The following is a 22,160-nucleotide window of genomic DNA, read 5'->3' as shown; positions in this document are numbered from 1 at the left end:
TGCCCACATGATTAGCTGTTGATATGGTAACAATCCCTGATTAGTGAACTGGACAAGTTAAAATCCCTCTTAAGAGGCTAAAGACTCCTAGACTTAGATGTTCTGTAATACCCCTGCTTATAAACATTTCTCCCATGACCAGGCTTGTATTTTGCTCAAGATGTGGTGGACAAAATCCATCCATGTTCTAATGGGAAACCAGGAAAGGTTTGGGCTCAGATTATTACTTGGATTGAGAGCAAAGGATTGGAAGATGCTAAATTTCAGCAGACGTGGATAATGAGACAACAGGAAGTTGTTCTTGATGCTGCTGTGCAGGATAATGTAAATTGGGAAGGAGGATTACAGGGCACACTGCAGATGCCAGGATGTTGTACCAGTGCACTGTACCTTAGTGGAGGGACTGTGTGTGTGTCGTTAGGGCAGAAGGATGTGCTGCTGTAGGTGGGTAAAACGAGAGGTTGCGCTGGAACACCCTGTTACACTGCAGGTTTGTTTCCTTGGGGGCTGGATATGATGTTTGCACTAAAGGAATGTTAAGAGGTATACGTTAGGCATTCTTGGTTTGGGGAAAAAAAGCAAACCACCAAACAACAAACCAACAGTTTGTTATTAATCTTTAGTGAATAGCGTGGGTCACAGTGACTTCTCTTCCTCTTTTACATTCTGACTCTTTACCTCCCCGTGACTTTGTCCTTCTGTTGAACTTTTATACTTTTACTTTCCTAAGTAGAGCCCTTCCTACACTAAGTGCTAGCTGCTTGTTTGAATTATGGGCTTTTAGCCTCTTGCCTTTCTCTTTTTCTTTTTTTCTTTTTTTTCTTTTTTTAAATAAAGTTGGATTGCATGAGAGAAATGAGCCTATCTTAAAGCATGAAGATAAAATAAACTCTCTTTCTGAATCAAGTTAGGAACCATGCCAAGACCTCACGTAAGACTCCCATTCTTCCCATGATTATATAATCCATAGTTCATAGAACTAATATTTCCATTAATCAAAGACAGTGTGTTTGCACCCTTCAAAAGAACTTCCACACCTTATGCTGCCGATGGGTATCCATTGTTTAACAGAATTTGTGGTAGCTTGTGTTGTGACAAAGTGGAAGTTTTTCAAAAACTTGAAGATTCAAGAAGGATTAGAAGGTGGTACAGGCCCAGGCAGCAAGTTGTTACACTGGCTGTCATACAGCAGTCGGGAGAGCCATGGGCACTGCACTGGAACTAAGCACTGGAACCCTTCAAAATACAATATTTACAAGAAACGACGGAATGAAAAGGGAGTTTCGTTTTAATGTTGATGGCACCAAGATATAACTCAATTCATATTCAGGAGTGATCTCAAAGGTAAATACTTACAGGTTTGGCCACTGAGAACAGAATTCATGTTGACAGCAGTCGAACTGAGCACTTTACAGTTGGGAAGATAAAGTTATTTTGAGACTGTGCCTTTCACAATTTTCTTTAAGACAGGAGAAGGCATTGTCAGGAGAAAAGAGTAAGTAGAGAAGTTAGAAATGCACCTGAACCAGGGGGATTCCTCTCCTCCTATTGCTTGACGTTTAGTGAGCATGCTCCAAAGAGTATTACTCTAATTAGTCTGAGCATGCTTATTAATTATCCAGAAAAGGGTAATCCAGCCTCAGTTTGGGCAGCATGTATCCTCCCTGGTGTATGACTGCAGAAGTCTCGATGTTTTATATGCTGTGTTTGATGTATTACATGTCTCTGCTTCGTGATTCCAAACAAGCGTAAGGCAAAACATTTGCCCTGTGGCTTTGGTTAATTTATATAAGTGGTCTTCATCATGACAAGAATTTAATGTCTTTTTATGGCCAAACCCCAGAGCTTTTGTGCTTTTTTTTTTTTTTAATAATCCTGTTGATGTATGTCTATCTGTACAGATCTTTTAAGCTTTTACTCGGACCCGAAGAAAAACACATTCTAGGTCTGACTTGCAGTTGCCAGAGAGTTGCTTTACACCATATCAGCAGTGAAGGGGTCATAAAGTGAGTGCAAATACAAATATAATCACTGTGGGTATACAAAATAAAATGAAGCCCTATTGCACTTTCAGAGGTGAAGTTACTGTTTCCCTTTTATTCCTAGTTTCCTTGTTTACACGCTGAGGGATGACTCCATCCCAGCAGCTGACTGAGCTGACCTCCAGTCGCCTGCTGGGTCTGACTGTCCAGTTCTCCTTTCAGAGCTCTTCCTTCTGGGCTGTGGTTCCCTGTTGTGGAGGAATAACCTGCACTCTGAGCTGTCTGGGTAAGGCTCAGGGGTATGAAAGTACAACTTGGGCTTAGCTTATGCAGAAGTTCACCACGTTCTCTCCGATTGCCCTGCTGTCATTGTGCACAGCTCTAGCAATCTGCCGTCCTCTACCTCTGCCCATTCTGACGCTGTCATTGTGCACAGCTCTAGCAATCTGCTGTCCTCTAGCTCTGCCCGTTCTGGTTTTATGTTTGCAGGGAGCAGCTGCTGGTAGTGCTGAGTTGCATTAGGCCTGATACTGCTGCTGTAGAACTGCAGGAAGGATGGTCCAACCCACGGCGATTCCTTGTCAACAGACAGATCTTTGGGATCTGGTGTTTAGGCAGTTCCTATCCCCGTGTGCTCTGCTGACATTGTGTAAAGCCGAGGTTACACTGCAGGGCCCTGCCCCCAGATGTGCCGCTGTCGTGCTGTCGTTTGATGCTGCTTCTCCGCCTCGTGCATCAAGCAAAGCACAACGTGGAGAAGAAGGGGAATGGGAGTGGAGAAAAGGAGACTGGCTCTCATCCTTTGTGCAATAGGGCTTTACAGATCGTATTTAGAAAGGACAAAATCCACAACAATGACAGGCCGCAGCTCGTCAGAAGCGATCACATCAAAACAGCAGATCTTAATAAAAGCCCAGCATGCCAGAGAGCTGTGTTTATTAGAAAGTGACTCCAGCATTGTACATGCTCACCCACACAGGAGATGGGGTGTATCTACGGGGCAGGCCATTGCCCGGGGCTGCGGCGCGCTGGGTGGCTCTGAGTGGATGTGACTTGGTGGGGAGGGGGGTTTGCTGGTCTGCCCCGGGCAGCAGAGCCTGCAGAGCTGGCCCTGAACACAGCCTGCTGCTCCCTCTGTGACCTACTGGGGAATAAAGAAAATACTGTACAGTGTAAGCACCAGAGAAGGCGGATGGTTCATTGAAACCAAGCTCTGCAGTAAGTTGTGAGGGTATTTAAGAAGTTCAAGCCCAGAGTCATGGGCTTTTCCTGTATTTACCGGCTGGGGAGGGAGGATGGATGGAGCCAAATAGAAAGATAAAAGGATAAGGAGTCTTTCCGAGTAGCAGCACTTGGGTGTCTTCCTGCACTGATGGCAAAACATGAACCAAGATGTTTTGTGGTTAAAGAGATTTCAAGAGGCTTCCAATTTCGTTCTTAATTTGGCAGTTTGATTATTACTTTCCTGGGCAGAAAATTTTACCATCGCATTTTGCACAAATACCACTTTTGGAATGTGTATTCCTACTAATAAAAGCAGGTCCAGTGGACTAATAAAAGGTCCAGTGAAGGCGTGGTGAGTCGGGTTCAGAACTTGGCTCTGAATTTTTAATAAATGTTCACTTGTGATTGTTTTCTTGCAGAGTCTGTTATTGGACACTTCAAGAAGGACAAATTATTTTGGCACCTTAGCTAACTGTTTAAGATGTTCCAATTCCCAAGATACCTAAATTCACACATAGGTTTGAAAAAACAGTCCTTCTCTCTGCTGTTTTATGAGTACTTATACTGCAGGGAATATTCTGAAACACCTGCCTAATTAAAACTAAATTAATGCACCTCAATAGATTCTTTGCATATTTTTTTTCTTCGATTAATTTTTTTTTTTCTTACCGGGTTTGTTTGCTTAACCCTAATTTGCAAAATTCCCTCTGTACTGTCGTGGTTCCTCATTGTTAAAAATGGATGTAATGCTACTGTGCTACTCTACTGTAAAATCAGTGCTTTAGAGATGGTGAGGTGTGACTGGGATAGGGAATAATAAATTCCCAAGTTAGACTTCTGGAGATGCAGCACTTTGAAATACTAGGAAACCACATCTCCAACCTGTGTTGGGGGAGAGAGGGAAGGGGGAGCCAACCTGTAAACAGCAGCAGCTCAGGTAACTCCTGCAGCCCCTTAATTAGCACTTCCAGTCTCCGAAGCCCGGCTTCGGTGGCGGTTTAACTAGTCCAGAGGGACTGTGATTCTAACTGTTGAACCGTAGGGATTTGCTTGAACACCAGTCCCAGTAGCAGAACCCTGCTGGGCGAGCGGGGAGCAGGGTGGGACGGGTACCTGGGGGGCTCGGCTCCGCAGCGGGTCCAGCCAACAGGCTGCTAAAGCTGAGGGTGAGATTAATTGGCTTTGGTCAGGCTCTGCTTGGCTATCTGAGTATCCTTATCAGGAATGTCAATGATTATGCAATGCAGAGAAATGCCACAATGGTCTCAGTGTCTCCTTTTATACTTGTCTCTTTTTCAACGGGGCTTTATCTAAATGCAAATGTGACTTCAGCCTTCTGATTAGGACGTTATACAGTCATCCATTCCAGAAAAGCACAATTAGCGGATTATTTTATTTCTGACTCAACAGTTCTCGGTTTAGATAGTTTGTTTGTTGTGCTATGCGTGATATTTAAGTTATCAGAAGGCGATGTGCGTTATTAGTCAGGATTATAGCCAGATTTTGTGAGGTCGAGGGTTTTTTTCTTGGCAGATAAAAATGGTAACATTTGTGGGATGCGAGGGGGGATGCTTTTAGAACAAAAGGCACTAGTGCAGATTCGTACTGTGCTTCACTGGCCTTTTTGTGCCAAGTTAGAGGCAAATCACTGCAGTAACTCTGCAAACTCCCCGGTGCTGGGGTGTACAAGTGCAGGCTGTAGCCTCACCTGGTTTCATGATCTGCTCACTGTTGAGTTGTACCCACACGGTCCCCCAGTATCTTAGAACTTAGTAGTGCCTCAGGTCATAAGATTATTTCTCATTAAACAACCATTTTATCAAAAGAGCCATCAAGTTTTCCACATGTTGTGTTAGATTTCCAGTGAAAACTTGACTGGAAATGATATTGCAAACACTGAAGTTAATGCTCAGAAAAATACAGATCTTTGGTGATAAAACTTCTTGTGAAGCTTATCCACGTCATGAAACTTACAACGTTTTTGCAGCTGTGAATGTCAGAACTCAGGATATTTTTTTTTTTGTCCTTTCAGTATGGGAGCCTTCTCCAGTATATGTTTGATAACTAAACCTGATAAAACCTATTACTCCAGTGTTTGTGGGAAGGTGAAGGGTTGTTTTTTCCAAAATTCATTAGTGTAAATGTATTTGTCACATGACTTGGACTCAACAGCTCATCTTTTTCCTATGAAAAATTACTGGAAAATTCCTAATTATCTATAGTGAAATAATGTTTTCAATTCCATTGATCAGTTTTAATCCTTCCATATTCGTGTGTTTACGTGACTGGTTTCTTGCTCTCTCTCCCATAGCTTATTTTCTTTATGCTGAAGCAAGCTGTCCTATACATTCCCAACACATGAGGGATCGTTGCTTTTGTGTCAGGAAATCTATTGCATCACTTAGGTTTAATTAGAGCACAATGACATATGATGAGTTTACACATCAAAGCCTAGAAAGAACTCAACAAATTGGCTCTAGTCCCAAAGTGTATTTGGGGCTCTGTATGAATTGGGATGTTTTGCTGTATTTAGTGGGAATATGGGAAATACAGGGTCAGGTTCTTCAGGTCAGTGAACTATAGCAGTTCTTACCAGCTTAAGGATCTAGCTAAAAAAACCTGAGTGTAAAGTTTCATTTTAGGTTCAGATCAGCTTGAATCCCACTACATAGTCCAGATTCCTGTACTGGGTGATAAAAAACATATCCACATAGTTTCTGTGTATGTAACAATCCTGTGCCCAGTTCTAATTAGCACCAAATTCAGAGAGCTGAGTGTAGACCCAGGACACACTTTGCCACGTAGCAGAGCAAGGGTTGGCTCACGTCTGGGTGGGCTGATGGTCCTCATGCTCTGGCACTTGTAGGATCTTCTGTGTTGGTGACTCAGCTGGTGGCTGCGGTGCCCCGTCGCTCACCTAAACGAAGCTCTTCGCCTCATGTCTTTGCCATGGAGGTGGGTTTATCATTTCGAGAAGTAGGACTTACCACTGTAGCAACTTTTTCCTTCCATAAATGCTTCTCATTAAATAAGGGATTGTTGGTGTTTCACAGAGACATTTTTTTCATGGCTCTGCTGACCCTGTTATCGTTGCTCCCGGTGCCAGGCCATGGGCTGTGGGGCACAGCAGACAGCTCAGGTGGCTTCACATGCTCTTGTGTGTAAATTGCCCAACTCAACGTGTAGCCATTTGGCTTCTAAACAAAATACTGTTTGGATTAAAGCCTGAATTTGAGGGTTGAAGCCATTTTGAAAAGTCAGCTCTTGGTCTATATTTCTGAATTTTTTTAACATCTTTCTGCCCTACATCTGGGGTTATTTTGGACAGTATCCAGTTCCTGTAGTGTGTGAGATAGAATGGCTTTTATTAAACAAATATGAAAAACCAGAACTGGAATCAAACAAACAGAATGAAAAGATTTCAGCAGCAGCGTAGAGCCAACTTACTGCCCTCAGGATGGAAGAATGGTTTTCTAATTGTTCTTGAAAGCTAATGGAAACCACATTTTGGCTATAAGTAATTCTCAGGGGGGATCATTGTGAAGTCTTACCTCATCTCTTGCACTTTGCTGATAGCACATATCAAGTATTCAAAACAGCCACACCCCGTGAAGCTCCAAGTGCAGAAGCCCACTGGCCAGTTTGAGATACTGGAGAGGGATGGGACCCTTCAGGGGTGAGTGCTCTTTGCTGGCACATCACTGGCCCGGCAGGGGCTGGGCCAGATGGACCTTCCTTGTGGCATCTCAGTTATGGGAGGAGCAGGAAAGGTTATGGTGAGAGAATCCAGGAGCCAACTAATAAAGATTTTTCTTGCCCACAAGACATGGCAATATGGCACTCAACTGTCTTGAGAGAAGGGGGTTTTGAAAGTTTCCTCTAGTAACATCATCTACTTCTGAGTTACCTGTAACTAAACACGTGCCACGAGCAAAGCAGTGTTGCAGAGGCCCATCCCTCAAGAATAAGACATATTCTGTGGTTTTGCTGTAAACTTCTTAAATTTTCTTCATATAGAGTAACCATGCTTTTTGTGCTTGAAATATTAACTATTTTCAGTGACCTCTGCTACTGTAACTCAGCATAGCTCTTGTTACTGCTAGAGACATATGCTAATTCATATCTCTTTAGTTATACACCAAGATGAATTTTGTTTTACTGAAAATACAGACTACAGTAGTACATATCTTGTTGTGACGGGCATTTTCTGGGTAGATAGACTGCTAGAGACATATGCTAATTCATATCTCTTTAGTTATACACCAAGATGAATTTTGTTTTACTGAAAATACAGACTACAGTAGTACATATCTTGTTGTGACGGGCATTTTCTGGGTAGATAGAGAGGAGATTTCCCCCACTGCAGGAAGAGTTAGTCTGCACAAATGTATAGCCCAGGCGTGCAATAGCTGTGGTGTTCTATTCTGAAATAAATTTGGCTGAAGGACTTAAATTACTTAAGAAAAAGGAAAAAATATTCTAAGCGATGAGTAAGTATCATAACGGGTGCTAAAATAATGCCGTACACCTACTTCATTATTCTGTTATTTATTATCTTTATTCTTAAGAGTAATGATGTAAAAGTGCTTTTTTCCAAATGTTAATTTAGTTCTTTGCAGATGGCAACCATCTGCTCAATGACAAGTCATTTACAGTATTCCATTAGCACTTTATATAGCTTGGATGGACTCATTGTTACAATATGTAAGGATAGTTCTGGAGGTGAAACTTGCTAGATTTGTTCTTTTTCTGTTGCTGTTAGCAGAAAATATGGAGAACTTCAAACCTATCAATATTTTTGCCTCTCTTCTCCTATATTTATACATGTTATTTCAGGTTAAAGCCTGATGCTCATAGGCCTCACAAGATATTCTTGAGAGAATGACAATACTCAGAAATGCTGTTAAATTCCAACACCACTTGTAGCAATTCTGAGTGTCCTCACTCTGCAGTGTCACCACATGGCAGGGCTCTTAGGGGTGCTCAAGGAAAGCACTGGAAGCTTGAATGAATCTAAGAATTATGGTTATAGAGTAAAGACTCCCTCAGGGCTGCGATACTGCTTTGTATGCTGATAGCAGCTTACACTGTGGGTCTTTTCTTAAACTAGAAAAAGATTAATTTTGCAGTACACCTTAATATTACCATCGTCAAGTGATCTTGCATGAACTGCACACTTTTGTATTTTAATACTTTGATAAGTGACAACTAACCCCCATCTGTCTATAAACTAAGCAGGTTCTGATTCATTTCATATTGTGTTTTCTTCTAAAGTTTCTTCAAATGATGCTGCTCAGCCTTAGCTTGCTGGCCTTGTTTTCATTGTTGTAAAATTACTTACATTGTTATTTCTGTGCTTTAAAAAAATTCATTGGGTATTTTGATTTGTGTTTTTTATTTTCAGCAGCTAAAAGCCTTGCTAATGGCCCCGTTGCCGAACGCTGAGCTCGTCCAGAGCTCTCTGCAGTTGTACCGGTACCTGCTGCGGTGCTGCAGGCAGCTTCCTGAGGAGAACATTCGCCAGCACTACAGACATGCCATCAGGCAGGTGAGAAACACGTTTCTCTTCTGGTGGTGGAATTCAGTGTTCTGGGGTTTTGGGGTTTGTTTTTCTCCTCCTACGGTTTGGACCAACTTCTTGTAACTCCTGGCACTTAAAAAATTATTTCTCTGCAAGCTTGAAATGTTAGAGGGCTTGAAGGGTTATAGTGGGAGTATGTGAAGGAGCATTTCTTTTCTTTTTGCTTTGAATCTGAAACCTTTTCTTTTCCTTGGCTTTCATCTCTAATTCCTGTGTTAGTCAAGAGAGTGAACAATCATTCCTTACTCACTTACTGGTTCCTTATTGGTCATTTTTAATGTATATATGTCCCTCCCCTGGCTGGGTAAATCTCATCTAATTGTTCATATGGAAGTAATTTCATGCTTTTGCTTGTACCTGTTGTCCCATGTCTTTCTAGTTTTAACCTACCAGACAGTTTCAGTTGTTGTTCTGAACTAAAGTTCTCTGGGTTTTTTTGGCTGATGAAAGGTGTGAAATACTTAATATGAAATTACATTTGACAAGACTTGCTATGGAAATAGCACAGCCAGGTGCTGCAATGAATATTTTTACCTTTTCAGATCAACAGTTTGTTGGCATCAAATATTTTCTTTGGGATTTAAAGTGATCCTTATTGGACAGCTATTGCAGTATGTCTTTCCTCAGTGTAACGCTTTGGTTGAACATTGCAGAGTTTCAAAGTTCATGCAGATGAAGACAGTCCCGAGAGAATCCAGCAGATCATTAAGAGAGCCATCGAAGATGCTGACTGGGTCATGAATAAAGTGAGTGCATCAGACTGGCTAAGGTTTGCTCTCTCTTAGTTCAGATCAAAGAAGAAAAGATGGGAAGGCAAGTCAGGAACAGCAGACTGCTCCATCGTCCTGGACGCCTGGGTGAAAGGAAGGACTTGGCCACTGGGGTTTTATGTTTGTGATAGTTCTTGTTTAAAAATTCTTCTTTGTTGATATAAACTTACATGTATTTTTTAGAACCAGTGACGTTTTGAGTTGGTCTCTGCATAAGTCTTTGTTTCCATGAAGGAGTTATATTAAATTTCAGCAGTGGTGGCTACTACAACTCTATTATGGAGAGGAAAACACTGCAGTATTTTGCAAGGCAGAGTTTGTCGATGTGCATCAGCTGCTTCCTAACAGGAACCTGTCCTCTCTCAGTCACTTTACATCAACTCCTGCAACAGTTTATTTTTGCTCAGATCTTGCATGTGGCCGTGCAGGTCAGGGTTAGACAACACAGTGTCAGACCTGGGGTAATTGCTGTTCTCGGGCCGTAGTTGTCACCCAGTAGAAATCCCTTTTTACTGTCACAGCACCAAAAGACACCACTCAAACTGGTTTCTTAGGTAAAAGACTGAAGATTATTTAGCGTTAGACAGATGAGTCACCTGGACTTCCTTGGATTTAAATCTGGTTGGGGAGCACGGTACGTTAACGTGCATTTCTCAGAGTATAATGAAACAAGTCAAAAGTTCAGCTTGCTCTAAATATCTGTGATTTAATTTACTGAATGACTGTTAAGTCCTTCTTTCTGCCAGCCCATGAAATCCAAATGAGAATTGTAACAGGAGCAAGCACAGATTAGTCATAGATTATAAAATTATAACAGTAGCCAAATCCCAGCAGTTACAGCCTAGTAAATAACTGTCTGTGCCTGAATCTGATTTTATTCTCCCTACAATTATGAAAAGGCTCATTCTGGTTCTGCTACAGAGGTTGTCGTCTGCTTCATTGGAAAACTGGTAATTGAACTGTGAGAGGAGGATTGGATGCACAGTGCCTGCCAAGAAGCATTATTTTATGTTGGAGAGGGAAAGGCTATCAAATTTCAATCTAACTTAAAGGAAACAGAGATAACTTTATGTATATCATGAAGAAGGTTGTAAATCCTTGTCAGTATTAACTGCTACTTCTAGTTAATGTGCTGTTCCCACAAATAACTCTTCCTTTCTTTTTTTTTTTTTTTTTTAGTATAAAAAACAGAAGTAGAAGAGGAATGATGAAGACAAGAATGTCATTGGTAAACATCCTTAGAGGACTTGCAGTCAAGCCTAATATTATATTATAATTACTGACTGGAGTTTTCTCTTAGATAGTACACATACAATAATTTATATCTCATTGGGATGTCATGGAGCTAAATTAAGATCTCTGAAGCTGTTTGAGTCAGTAGATTAAAAGGCACAGTCTAGGTTCAGAGTATTACCTTGTATAATCACAAACTTTAGCTTTAAAGCCCAAACTTATCTAAGACTTGCGTAACACAGATTGCTTCCAGGAAACCTTACTGAGAATAAAATTGTAATGGTGTACAAGTCCTTACTTACCTTGTACCTTGCTAGTATCTGAGCATGAAGTTCTATGCTGGGAGCCCGCAAGCCTCAGAAATGCTCACTGAGGCTCAGAGCAAATTTCTCTTCTCAGACACAAAAGCCTGGGCTGCTGAGGGACGTTCCCTCTGGGACCTGAACCTTGGAATCCTCCACGTGTCTGTCCCTGCTTCCAGCACGTCTTCGTTCTGCTCTGCAGGTTTGCACTTCAACTAGTGGTGGCTTTTCTTCTGTACAGATTGGTGCCTGTCACCCTAATCTCTGAACCCCCCTGCAAACAGACGCCGTTCAGAGGGGGTCTGGGCACTGAGTGGTGCAATCACTGGGACGTGTGATGTTGTACAGATATAACGGCCTTCACAGCATTTTGCAGCATGTAATAAATGTCCTTTAAAAATGGGAGTCCATGTCCTTTTTAAAAAGACCGTCTTTTCACTGCCCAATAGATTTTCATGAGAGAAAATCCAATAGAAATGCTAGCTATCTTAGATGAAATTAGTTTAGGGGTAAAAGAGTTTCCGTTTGAAACACTGACCTTTGTGTTTAACTGTGCTTGGGGCGTTGTGCCGCCAGGTGGCAGCACGTGCTGCGATGTGTCTCTCTGGGTTTGCTGTCACTGCTGCCAAATCCTTGGGCTTCCTCACCTGCCACAACAGAACTCAGGAGCTAAAGCACACCTCTTTTAGGCTCCAGATTTCTTTTTTTTCAATCAGCCGTGAATGAAACAAAAAAGAAAATCCTAGCACAAAATATTCGAGCAGAATTTGACAAGTGCTATAAAAGAAATGGAGGCAGGAAGTGAACATTTGTATCAAAAAGTATTGCATTAAAAAATTTCCTCTGTCTCTGTAACCCTAAAGCCTCCTCTCTGAGAATACCTGCCTTCTCACATTCTTTCCTCTGCCATCACCACTATTGTTCCTCTCTCTAGTGCTACATCTTTCACATCACCTGATTCACCCTCAACTTCGGTTCTTGTTCTACACATTCCTTAATTCTTTTCTCTCTCGGTCTTACCTCTCCACCCCACTTCATTCTCTTCCTCACATCCTTTTCTGGCAGGAGCCTCAAATATACTCAGGTAATCTGGGGCCATCCTTCTGCTTAATTTCAGATAACAAAGCCTGAAGGTAATAGAGTTTCTCAACTAAGTAGGTGTAAGTTTTTCTTCTTCATGTGAGGAAAACCATGTGCTTTTCTACTTAAATACATTTTTTTGAAAGTGCAGACATTCTGGTTTAAACTTTTAAAACAATTTGATACAAGGTAGGGCATAGAAAACTGCAACCCTGGCAGCTGGCAAGGAATATTCAGTATGAAACTGAACTCTGTAACAAAAAAGCTCAAGTAGATTTGATAGAAGATATCAGAATGTGCTACTTCCAGTCAGGAACAGCAAACAGATGAGCCTTGCTGTGCTCTGGTTCTATGAGGTGTGTCTGGTCTGCAGTACGGAGATGCACTGACCTCTGGGCCAGTGCAACAGTGAAAACGATAAGACTCAGGATTAACAGCAAATGGAAACATACTGGTTTCCTGAACTTTAAGTGCAATGTGTTCAACAACCCTCTATTGCTTGATGTAGTATGATTTTTTTTCAATTACTAAATAACATACTTGTGTGTGTCCAAATCATTTATATGCCTGTTATTTAATTTATGGATAGTTCAAGAGGGAAAGCACCAAGGAGCTGGAAGTTGTGACTGTGGCGTGTCTGCAGCTCCCAGTGGCTGAGGTGCCAGCTGAGACACAGGAACATCAGACCCAAGGTATGATAGATGTAACTGATATGGTAGGACCAGGTCTGTGAACTTTAGACTTTGAAAACTGATGACACCACAACTAGGTGTTCTGACGGTAGTGATTCAACTGTGGGACATAATAAGATGTCAAAGTTTGGTGGTTTTTTTTGGACTTTGGACCAAAATTATTATCCAGAAAACTACTTCTCCGAATTCATTTAATGCTGGAATTGCCCTAATTCACCAGTCACTAACCTCTGTGAGCTGGGAGTTTATACAGTAAATTGAGTTCTCTTTGTTAGTATCCAGGGTCACTTTTTGATGGAGTGACTGTCTGCCACCCAGCCTTGCTGAGGCTGGAGAACAGGTCTCTGGTCCACAATGGCTTCTTTTGGTGGTGACACCACGGTGCTCATGATGAGCTGCCTGTGGCCCCAGCAGGGCCCACAGTGGGAAGACTTAGACAGTGGCAGGCACCACTCGAATTCTGCTGCTCGCTGGGTAACACTTCAGTCAGTCAGTCTCAGGGTTAAGTTTCTTTTCTTTTTACTGAAATGAGGAACCCATTTCTGTACTTGAACATGATGCCAATTCTGGTAAGTAATGGGCTGTTGGTAGGTACCTGCAGTCACTGCAGGATGGAGGGCCCATCAGACGCCGTTCAGAGGGGGTCTGGGCACTGAGTGGTGCAATCACTGGGACGTGTGATGTTGTACAGATATAACGGCCTTCACAGCATTTTGCAGCATGTAATAAATGTCCTTTAAAAATGGGAGTCCATGTCCTTTTTAAAAAGACCGTCTTTTCACTGCCCAATAGATTTTCATGAGAGAAAATCCAATAGAAATGCTAGCTATCTTAGATGAAATTAGTTTAGGGGTAAAAGAGTTTCCTTTTGGAACATCGCCCTTTGTGTTTAACTGTGCTTGGGGCGTTGTGCCGCCAGGTGGCAGCACGTGCTGCGATGTGTCTCTCTGGGTTTGCTGTCACTGCTGCCAAATCCTTGGGCTTCCTCACCTGCCACAACAGAACTCAGGAGCTAAAGCACACCTCTTTTAGGCTCCAGATTTCTTTTTTTTCAATCAGCCGTGAATGAAACAAAAAAGAAAATCCTAGCACAAAATATTCGAGCAGAATTTGACAAGTGCTATAAAAGAAATGGAGGCAGGAAGTGAACATTTGTATCAAAAAGTATTGCATTAAAAAATTTCCTCTGTCTCTGTAACCCTAAAGCCTCCTCTCTGAGAATACCTGCCTTCTCACATTCTTTCCTCTGCCATCACCACTATTGTTCCTCTCTCTAGTGCTACATCTTTCACATCACCTGATTCACCCTCAACTTCGGTTCTTGTTCTACACATTCCTTAATTCTTTTCTCTCTCGGTCTTACCTCTCCACCCCACTTCATTCTCTTCCTCACATCCTTTTCTGGCAGGAGCCTCAAATATACTCAGGTAATCTGGGGCCATCCTTCTGCTTAATTTCAGATAACAAAGCCTGAAGGTAATAGAGTTTCTCAACTAAGTAGGTGTAAGTTTTTCTTCTTCATGTGAGGAAAACCATGTGCTTTTCTACTTAAATACATTTTTTTGAAAGTGCAGACATTCTGGTTTAAACTTTTAAAACAATTTGATACAAGGTAGGGCATAGAAAACTGCAACCCTGGCAGCTGGCAAGGAATATTCAGTATGAAACTGAACTCTGTAACAAAAAAGCTCAAGTAGATTTGATAGAAGATATCAGAATGTGCTACTTCCAGTCAGGAACAGCAAACAGATGAGCCTTGCTGTGCTCTGGTTCTATGAGGTGTGTCTGGTCTGCAGTACGGAGATGCACTGACCTCTGGGCCAGTGCAACAGTGAAAACGATAAGACTCAGGATTAACAGCAAATGGAAACATACTGGTTTCCTGAACTTTAAGTGCAATGTGTTCAACAACCCTCTATTGCTTGATGTAGTATGATTTTTTTTCAATTACTAAATAACATACTTGTGTGTGTCCAAATCATTTATATGCCTGTTATTTAATTTATGGATAGTTCGAGAGGGAAAGCACCAAGGAGCTGGAAGTTGTGACTGTGGCGTGTCTGCAGCTCCCAGTGGCTGAGGTGCCAGCTGAGACACAGGAACATCAGACCCAAGGTATGATAGATGTAACTGATATGGTAGGACCAGGTCTGTGAACTTTAGACTTTGAAAACTGATGACACCACAACTAGGTGTTCTGACGGTAGTGATTCAACTGTGGGACATAATAAGATGTCAAAGTTTGGTGGTTTTTTTTGGACTTTGGACCAAAATTATTATCCAGAAAACTACTTCTCCGAATTCATTTAATGCTGGAATTGCCCTAATTCACCAGTCACTAACCTCTGTGAGCTGGGAGTTTATACAGTAAATTGAGTTCTCTTTGTTAGTATCCAGGGTCACTTTTTGATGGAGTGACTGTCTGCCACCCAGCCTTGCTGAGGCTGGAGAACAGGTCTCTGGTCCACAATGGCTTCTTTTGGTGGTGACACCACGGTGCTCATGATGAGCTGCCTGTGGCCCCAGCAGGGCCCACAGTGGGAAGACTTAGACAGTGGCAGGCACCACTCGAATTCTGCTGCTCGCTGGGTAACACTTCAGTCAGTCAGTCTCAGGGTTAAGTTTCTTTTCTTTTTACTGAAATGAGGAACCCATTTCTGTACTTGAACATGATGCCAATTCTGGTAAGTAATGGGCTGTTGGTAGGTACCTGCAGTCACTGCAGGATGGAGGGCCCATCAGAAGGCATGATGAGCCATTGATAAGCACTCCCATAGTAAGCACTCAGTATTCAGCACCAGGAATAGGATGGCCTGGCCATTCATTAGCCTGAGGCTTTTCACTCTGTTTGCACAAATGTAATAACTACATTCTGGAAACAACGGTTTTGCAGGTGTTTACTTTCAATTTGCTTTCAATTCTTGAAGTATCTGGAAACAACGGTTTTGCAGGTGTTTACTGTAAGACCTTGGGTCAATAACTTCTCCTCAGCACTCCTGGACAACCAGAGGAGTTGAGTGGAATTAACTGTTCAAAGGTTGTGAACAGACAGCTCTGTCAGTTAAGCAGGAGAGAGGTTTTCACAGGAGGCTTGTTATGCAAAACAAGCAGTAGAACAAGGAAAAGACAGTTGGGAGACTTCTGTTTAATGGGGTTGGGATCATGCTTTCAATTCTTGAAGTGTGGAGAAACGGATTTAGATCACCTTTTTGTTTAGTCATTAGGTTCAGATTATGGATTTATATACAGAATCAAATTCAGTTCTATGCTTTGTTTTCTGCATATATACATTAGGAGCTTAAAGCTGAAATTGTGTGGAAATCATCTGTACGTTACAAATATGGAAATGACATGTCTTGAAAGACTGGGACAGTGGCAATTTCCTGGTGGATTAGTTGATATGTCTTGTTTAGCATATAGGGTCTTGCTCTTAAGCCCACAGACAAATGTTAAAGGATCTACTTTTGTTATTACCAGCCTTGGACCTCATGTGGAAGCTTCGTGTGTAGGGAAAATCTTGCCCTTTTTAAAAAAAATAATTTTTTTCGCATCAGGTTTTGTATGGAGAAGATTGTTAATTTGTAGTTTATCGAAAATATAGGATAGTATTCTGCACTTCACGTGCTTAGAGGGATGTATATGTTTTTAATCACATTCTTATGTCAGAGGTGTTACTGATTTCAGTTCACTCCTGCCAGTGAAAGTCATTTGAGCCCTGTGGGTACTGAATGGAATGCTTCCGTGCCAAGCCAGCCTTTGCTTAGCACTATTTGTCAATAACTGAATATTCTTTAAATCATTCTTTAGCTTTAGCACTTTGTAAACTCTTTTTCACTTGCTTCGTTATGTCACAGGCGTTGCTTTTTGTTTGGAAACACGTGAGCTTAAGAATTTGATGCTAAACAAAACCATATCTGGTGTTCGGCTCGTTTTCAAATGTCATAAGGAAGTGGTCTTTACTGAGATGCTCTAAAGAACAAGTATACACACCATTGCTGAGAGAAACAAATAGTATTCACTGTGATCCTTTCTTAAGGGAAATAGTTTCTTATTTGTGAATAGCTTTTAACTTAGCTAAAGCTAAGTGCCCTCATATAAAGCCCTAATAAGATGCAAACAGAGCAGGCGGCGCAGTGGCTGTGGGTCTTAGACATTCAATATCATAATATTCGTTCATTAGGAGAGTCCTTGAAATTAAACTGTGAGAATGAGCCTTTAGAGCTTTATGGTCTGCAGTGTGGTGTCCCTTGGCGTGATCCACAATCACACATGTTTATGTGACACGTGTGGGTCGTCTCTGTCTGGAAGGGTGTCCTACAGCAAGCCAGTGGGAATGGGCTGGGGCTGCACTGCCCACTTGGTCCATTGCTGGGCTGCCCTCTCCTGCTGCTCAGGCCCTGTGTTTCGGCTTGAGCACAAGCCAAATGGTGCGTCTTTCAACTTTTCTATTATTTGATTAATTTATCTTATAATACTGTCCAGCCAGGTTTTATGAAATAGTGTTAACTGAAGCATGCACTAGTCAACAAATACTCCTTTCAGCTTGTGATTAATCAGGGACAGGCAGACACGTTGGCTTTAAAAAAAAACACTGTTCTTTGAAGAATATTTTCTGCTTTCTTCATAATTGTGTTCAATATTTTAAATAGTTTTTACAGGTTTAGAGTCAGAGGGAGGCACCTGTCACTTGCAGCTAAGGGCTTAACTGTGTCTGTATTTACCCTCTGTGGGAGAGGGGCTGGAGGGGCAGCCCAAATCCTGCCCACGCAGGTAAAGCTGCAGATGATGGAGAGGTCAGTTCTGGGGCTGCTCTTTGGTGTCCTTTCCTGGGCATTGGGAGGCCCAAGAAGTTACTTCCCACTCTGTGACTATCCATCTGGAAGAATCTGCCTTCAATTCTTTATTAGTCCATTTGGAAAAGGACTAACTTGAAGTTTTTAATCAGTAACTTCTGAGACAGCTTTATTTGGATGCTTCAATACCTCGTATCAAATACTCTCTCTGCTGCCGCCCCTCAGCACTAGATTGAGCTGCCTCATCCCCTCTCTGCTTCCATCTGCTGTGGATCAGCTGCATCTCTTTAAAAACTAGGGCACTATGTGTCCTTTTATCATTACAGCTTCTTTTTGCACAGTCTCTGGTATCCTTTTTGAAAGAAGCTTAAAAATTGTGGTGTTTTGATTAATATCACCTGCCACTGTAGACTTGGATTTGGAAAGGTAGAGAATTGACAATAAATTCTTGTAACTGCTGAGGTTGACTCGTGCTCTGTTTGGTAACATCACCCAGGGGCTGGGGTTTTCTCAGACTTACTTTCCCTTTCTCCTGAGGAGCCGTTATTTCATCCACAGGAAGCCACTGTATCTCAAATGGTATGAAACAAGGAACAAGGAAAACTGCGTTTCAAAACAAACATCAAACAGAAGTTAGTCGTCTGGAAAATATTATATCATCATGGCAGACACAGACAAGGGCTGTATTTGCTGGTGACACCTCCCTGATACTCACCAATCTGAGGAGTGATTTTTCATGCCTAAAAATAGAGTATTTCATTTTCCATAATTGTGCAATTGCAAGGGCTGCTTTCTGTTTTATTTTCTGTTTTTTCCTTATATTTTGAGAGGTCATAAAATGGTGTGTTTACCTGCGGTTTACAGTACAAAATGTAGATAGCTGTGGAGTCTTGGAGACCTCTCCCTGAAGAACTCTCTAGAATTTGTCCTCTCGGAGCTGGAGATGTCTCACAGCGTAGGTTGCGGCTTTCAAGGTGTTCAAAAGTAATTCTCAGATTGTAGGAGACTTAAAAATTCTACTATCTGATAGTTGTATGTGTTTCCCTGTGGTGCCACCTGACCTCAGGAAATCCACTCCCTGCTCCCGACTGCTATTTCATGCTCTGTCCCCTCCATGTGGGTGCCATGGAAGGGTGTCTGGTTCTCTGTCTACCTAGTGCTGTTGAGTGCCATTCACAGTTGGGTTGGCATGGGCAGGACAAGAGTAACCAATAACTAATAGTGGATCTAAATACAGGGTTGGTTTTTTTAGCAGTAAAATGGTTCTTTCTTTCTTGCATGACTCCGTCTTAGGAAGGTGCTTAAGTGGTAATGACCATTTTACAAGTATTTCAGAAGCACAGTTTGAAAATACAGAGATCTCCCAATTCTGCTCCCAAGTGACATAATAGAGCCTATAGGCTTTCACAATTACATGGTATTTCTAATTGATTCAATGCAGTGAAAAGGCATCCAATGTGTATTATGAAACTGAAGAGATGAAGAGCCAGCCCCTGCCCTCTAACAGGGTAAAGTGTCTGTATTTCAATGTATATTGTCTGTCTGTTTCAATTTCAGTGTATTTCAATTTAGCTGGACTTGCATCTCCAAATCAATGGAAACCACCTAAAAATACTCTGAGGATGCTGAAGAACGTGCCACAGAAATTGTCTCTTTTGGTGGGGGAAGGTAGGTAGTTGCTAGTGAAGGAGTTGGAGGCTCATTACCAGATAACCTTTGGCACTACCTTTTTTCCCTAAGACTAACAGAGAATAGGTAATTTCACTGAAAGTTTTGAAAACATGGTGTTGTTTTCACAGACCTTGGAAGTTCTGCAGGCTCAAGCACAGGCTGCTCTAACTTTAGTGCTTTACACGAAGTCATTGAAAGAACTTAAGCAGTAAAAGGGCTCATAAAGATAAAGCAGAGACATAAAACTTCCTGATAAAACCCCTGTTTCTGTCCAGGAAACAGTGGAGAGCAGCTGAACATGCCGGGATTTTCTGTAGGTGAAGCTGTACTGGCCAGAGTCTGATGCTTGAGCATGCAGAAAAATATAAGAGCAGGTAAAGGCACTTGCAAGCATGTTTTATGATTATTTGCCCATAAAGGTAAGATCAATAGCTTTCTAATGGTTTAACTTCCTACTTCCTTAATCCAGAATGAAGCACTGTTGCTTCTGTTTGCATGTAAGGTTATCCTGAGTGTATATTACCCGTTTTAGTATCAAGCAAAAATGTGGTTTTCATTATCCAAACCAGAATGTGGCAGGAATAGACTGCGTTACGTGCAGACTTCAGGCTCTGGGGATTTTGGTGGACTTCCCAATAGACTTAATAATAACTTTTTCAGAGCTCATTAAATTCTGGAGAAGGAGTATCAGTTCACATTTTCTGCGAAGCATGGACTGTGTTTTGGAATTACACTAAGTGTAATATAAACATGTGAAATCACTCATTTAGGAGAAAGTGATGTAAAAGGTAAAAAAAACAAAAAGCCCCATATTTTAGAAGTCAGTGGTGGAACACTGGATGAAGAGCCCTCCTCATTGCCCAGAATGACCATAAACATTTACTTGGTGTAATTGCAGGTACATTCTCAAGGCCTGTTAAGCTGAAGAACGTGCTTTGCCCTCTATGACAAGAGACACTTATAACCCTGCTCGAGGGTTTTATCAGCCTCCAGAGCTCTATCGGTCTCTACTCAACTCTGCTGCCTTTGGGGCAGTTTCTATGGAAGCGCATTTTTTTAATGATATTTCTGTTTCCCATAAGAAATAGTCCAATAATTGGCTGTATGTTCCTACACATTGTGGTTAGGGACTGTGCTGTGAGATCAACATTTTGTATATGTTTTAGCAACATTTTAATATCTTTGGATGAAAAACAGCACAGACATACAGAATGCAGTTATACTAGGTAAAAATAGTCCACGTGATTTCTTGGGCTGAATTTTGGCTTCTGTTTCCTTCTGTTTAAGGTATTCTTAACTTTCAGAACTTAAATTGTTTTTATATTTCAATATTAGGTTCTTTGTCTTAGACCAGAAATTTAGGGATTGTTTTTTGAAAACCAGTAGTTAAATCTCTTGTATTACCTGACCTTGCTTAGAACTTCTGAATCCTGTTGACGTCAGCCGGCGCTCTCTTACTTAAATTGGAGTTTCCTCCTCAGGCCACGCTTTTACTGAATGAGAACACGTTTGCAATTCTGTAGTTCACTGTTATTTCTCAAGCAGAAAAAAGAAAACCATGTTGCACATGGTAATGTTAATGTCACCTTTCTTTGCACTGGGCTGTGACACGGGGGCTGCAGGGCCAGCGGTGACCGGCGCTGTTCCCCATCCCCATGCCAGCCCTTCCTCGTGCTCCAAACAGCCACAGCTTCAATAGCATAAATGGAAAGAAATTATGCCCAGGAGTGTGGGGCCCGCAGCCCGGCAGACAGCCACATGCAGGACACTGGGGTTTATGCCCAATTGCTGCTAATTGCTCTTTTCCTGCTTTTGCTCTCCCTGCAAGCAGGTGCTGGGGGGGCTGGGGACCCCCTGAGTCAGCACCTTCTAATTGCTCTTTTCCTGCTTTTGCTCTCCCCTGCAAGCAGGTCCTGGGGGGGCTGGGGACTCCCTGAGTCAGCACCTTTCCTGAGTCCCCTCTGCCTGAGCCAACGTGCCTCCAGGCACAGAGAAACCCCATTATTGGGTGTCTGATTTTGCTTCCTCAGCAATGCTTGTAATATGCCCACAACAGAATTCTGAAACGGGTGTCTGAGGAGGGGATTTTGTTATTACTACATTTCGGAATTCAGCCCAGCTCTCACCACGGGCAGACGGGAAGGGAAGGGTTTACTGGCACAGTGCTGTTAATTTTACACTCTCCTTAACTTTCATTTTCACCCTTAGATGTTCGCATCATGAAATTTTCCACTCTGTCCTGTCACCATTTGAGATGCAGTCATAGGCTGTCTGTGTCAGGAGATGGCAAACCAGACATTGCACTTCTCACCCTGCTGCTTTTCATATACCTTATAAGGTATATGAAAAGCAGCAGGTCCAGAAAGTAGATTTGGATTCCTACTTGTATTGGTGTGTCTTACAGTGCCTAGACATGAGTCTTTTATTTTGCTTTTGATAGAAAGCTGTGATCTCCACTTTGTAAAGCACGTTTCAAAATAACGAAGCAGCCAGTGGAAAAGATGCTGCCCTTAATGTTAAATACGATGAAATCCTTACAGGTACAGGAAGCAATGGAAACATTAAACCGAAGAAACAGTTTTGCCATCTTGCAGACTTTGAGGGAATATTCAAACCAAAAAATTTTCCTTGGGAAATGAAAAACCAAACCAGTGTAAAAGATGATTAACAGTAGTCCATATGAGGAGATATTTGGGAACACCTCTTTTAACAATAACTATTAGTGTTATTAATTCTGTCTTTCTTTGTCAGAAACTACCAGACGCTTCCAATAAAAACAGTGAATCTGTTGAGGTTCCAGAGCATAAGGACAGGAGGAGTTGGTGAGAAGCT

At 41.9% G+C, this 22,160-nt stretch overlaps 1 protein-coding gene across 13 annotated transcripts in view; it reads left to right on the top strand.

Moving 5' to 3' along the window:
- The window catches only part of LYRM9 (LYR motif containing 9), a 32,522-nt gene extending 21,030 nt beyond the window's left edge, over positions 1 to 11,492 (top strand). For 8 of the 13 annotated variants that reach the window (XM_014955520.1, XM_014955972.1, XM_014955824.1 and 5 more), the window contains 3 exons: positions 8,611 to 8,754; positions 9,441 to 9,533; positions 10,737 to 11,492. In XM_014955520.1, coding sequence (XP_014811006.1) covers positions 8,629 to 8,754; positions 9,441 to 9,533; positions 10,737 to 10,754 — 237 coding nt within the window. In that variant the 5' untranslated portion in view covers positions 8,611 to 8,628 and the 3' untranslated portion in view covers positions 10,755 to 11,492. Of the gene's footprint in view, positions 1 to 3,625; positions 3,705 to 8,610; positions 8,755 to 9,440; positions 9,534 to 10,736 lie in introns of all 13 variants that reach the window. The other 5 variants (XM_014956388.1, XM_014956466.1, XM_014956308.1 and 2 more) reach the window with 3 other exon arrangements.
- The last annotated feature ends 10,668 nt before the right edge of the window (positions 11,493 to 22,160 follow it).

Source organism: Calidris pugnax, unplaced genomic scaffold (assembly GCF_001431845.1).
Source record: "Calidris pugnax isolate Ruff unplaced genomic scaffold, ASM143184v1 scaffold45, whole genome shotgun sequence".
NCBI classification, from domain to species: domain Eukaryota; kingdom Metazoa; phylum Chordata; class Aves; order Charadriiformes; family Scolopacidae; genus Calidris; species Calidris pugnax.
Note: the sequence above shows the minus strand (reverse complement) of the source record. Positions and strands in the feature narration are given on the sequence as shown.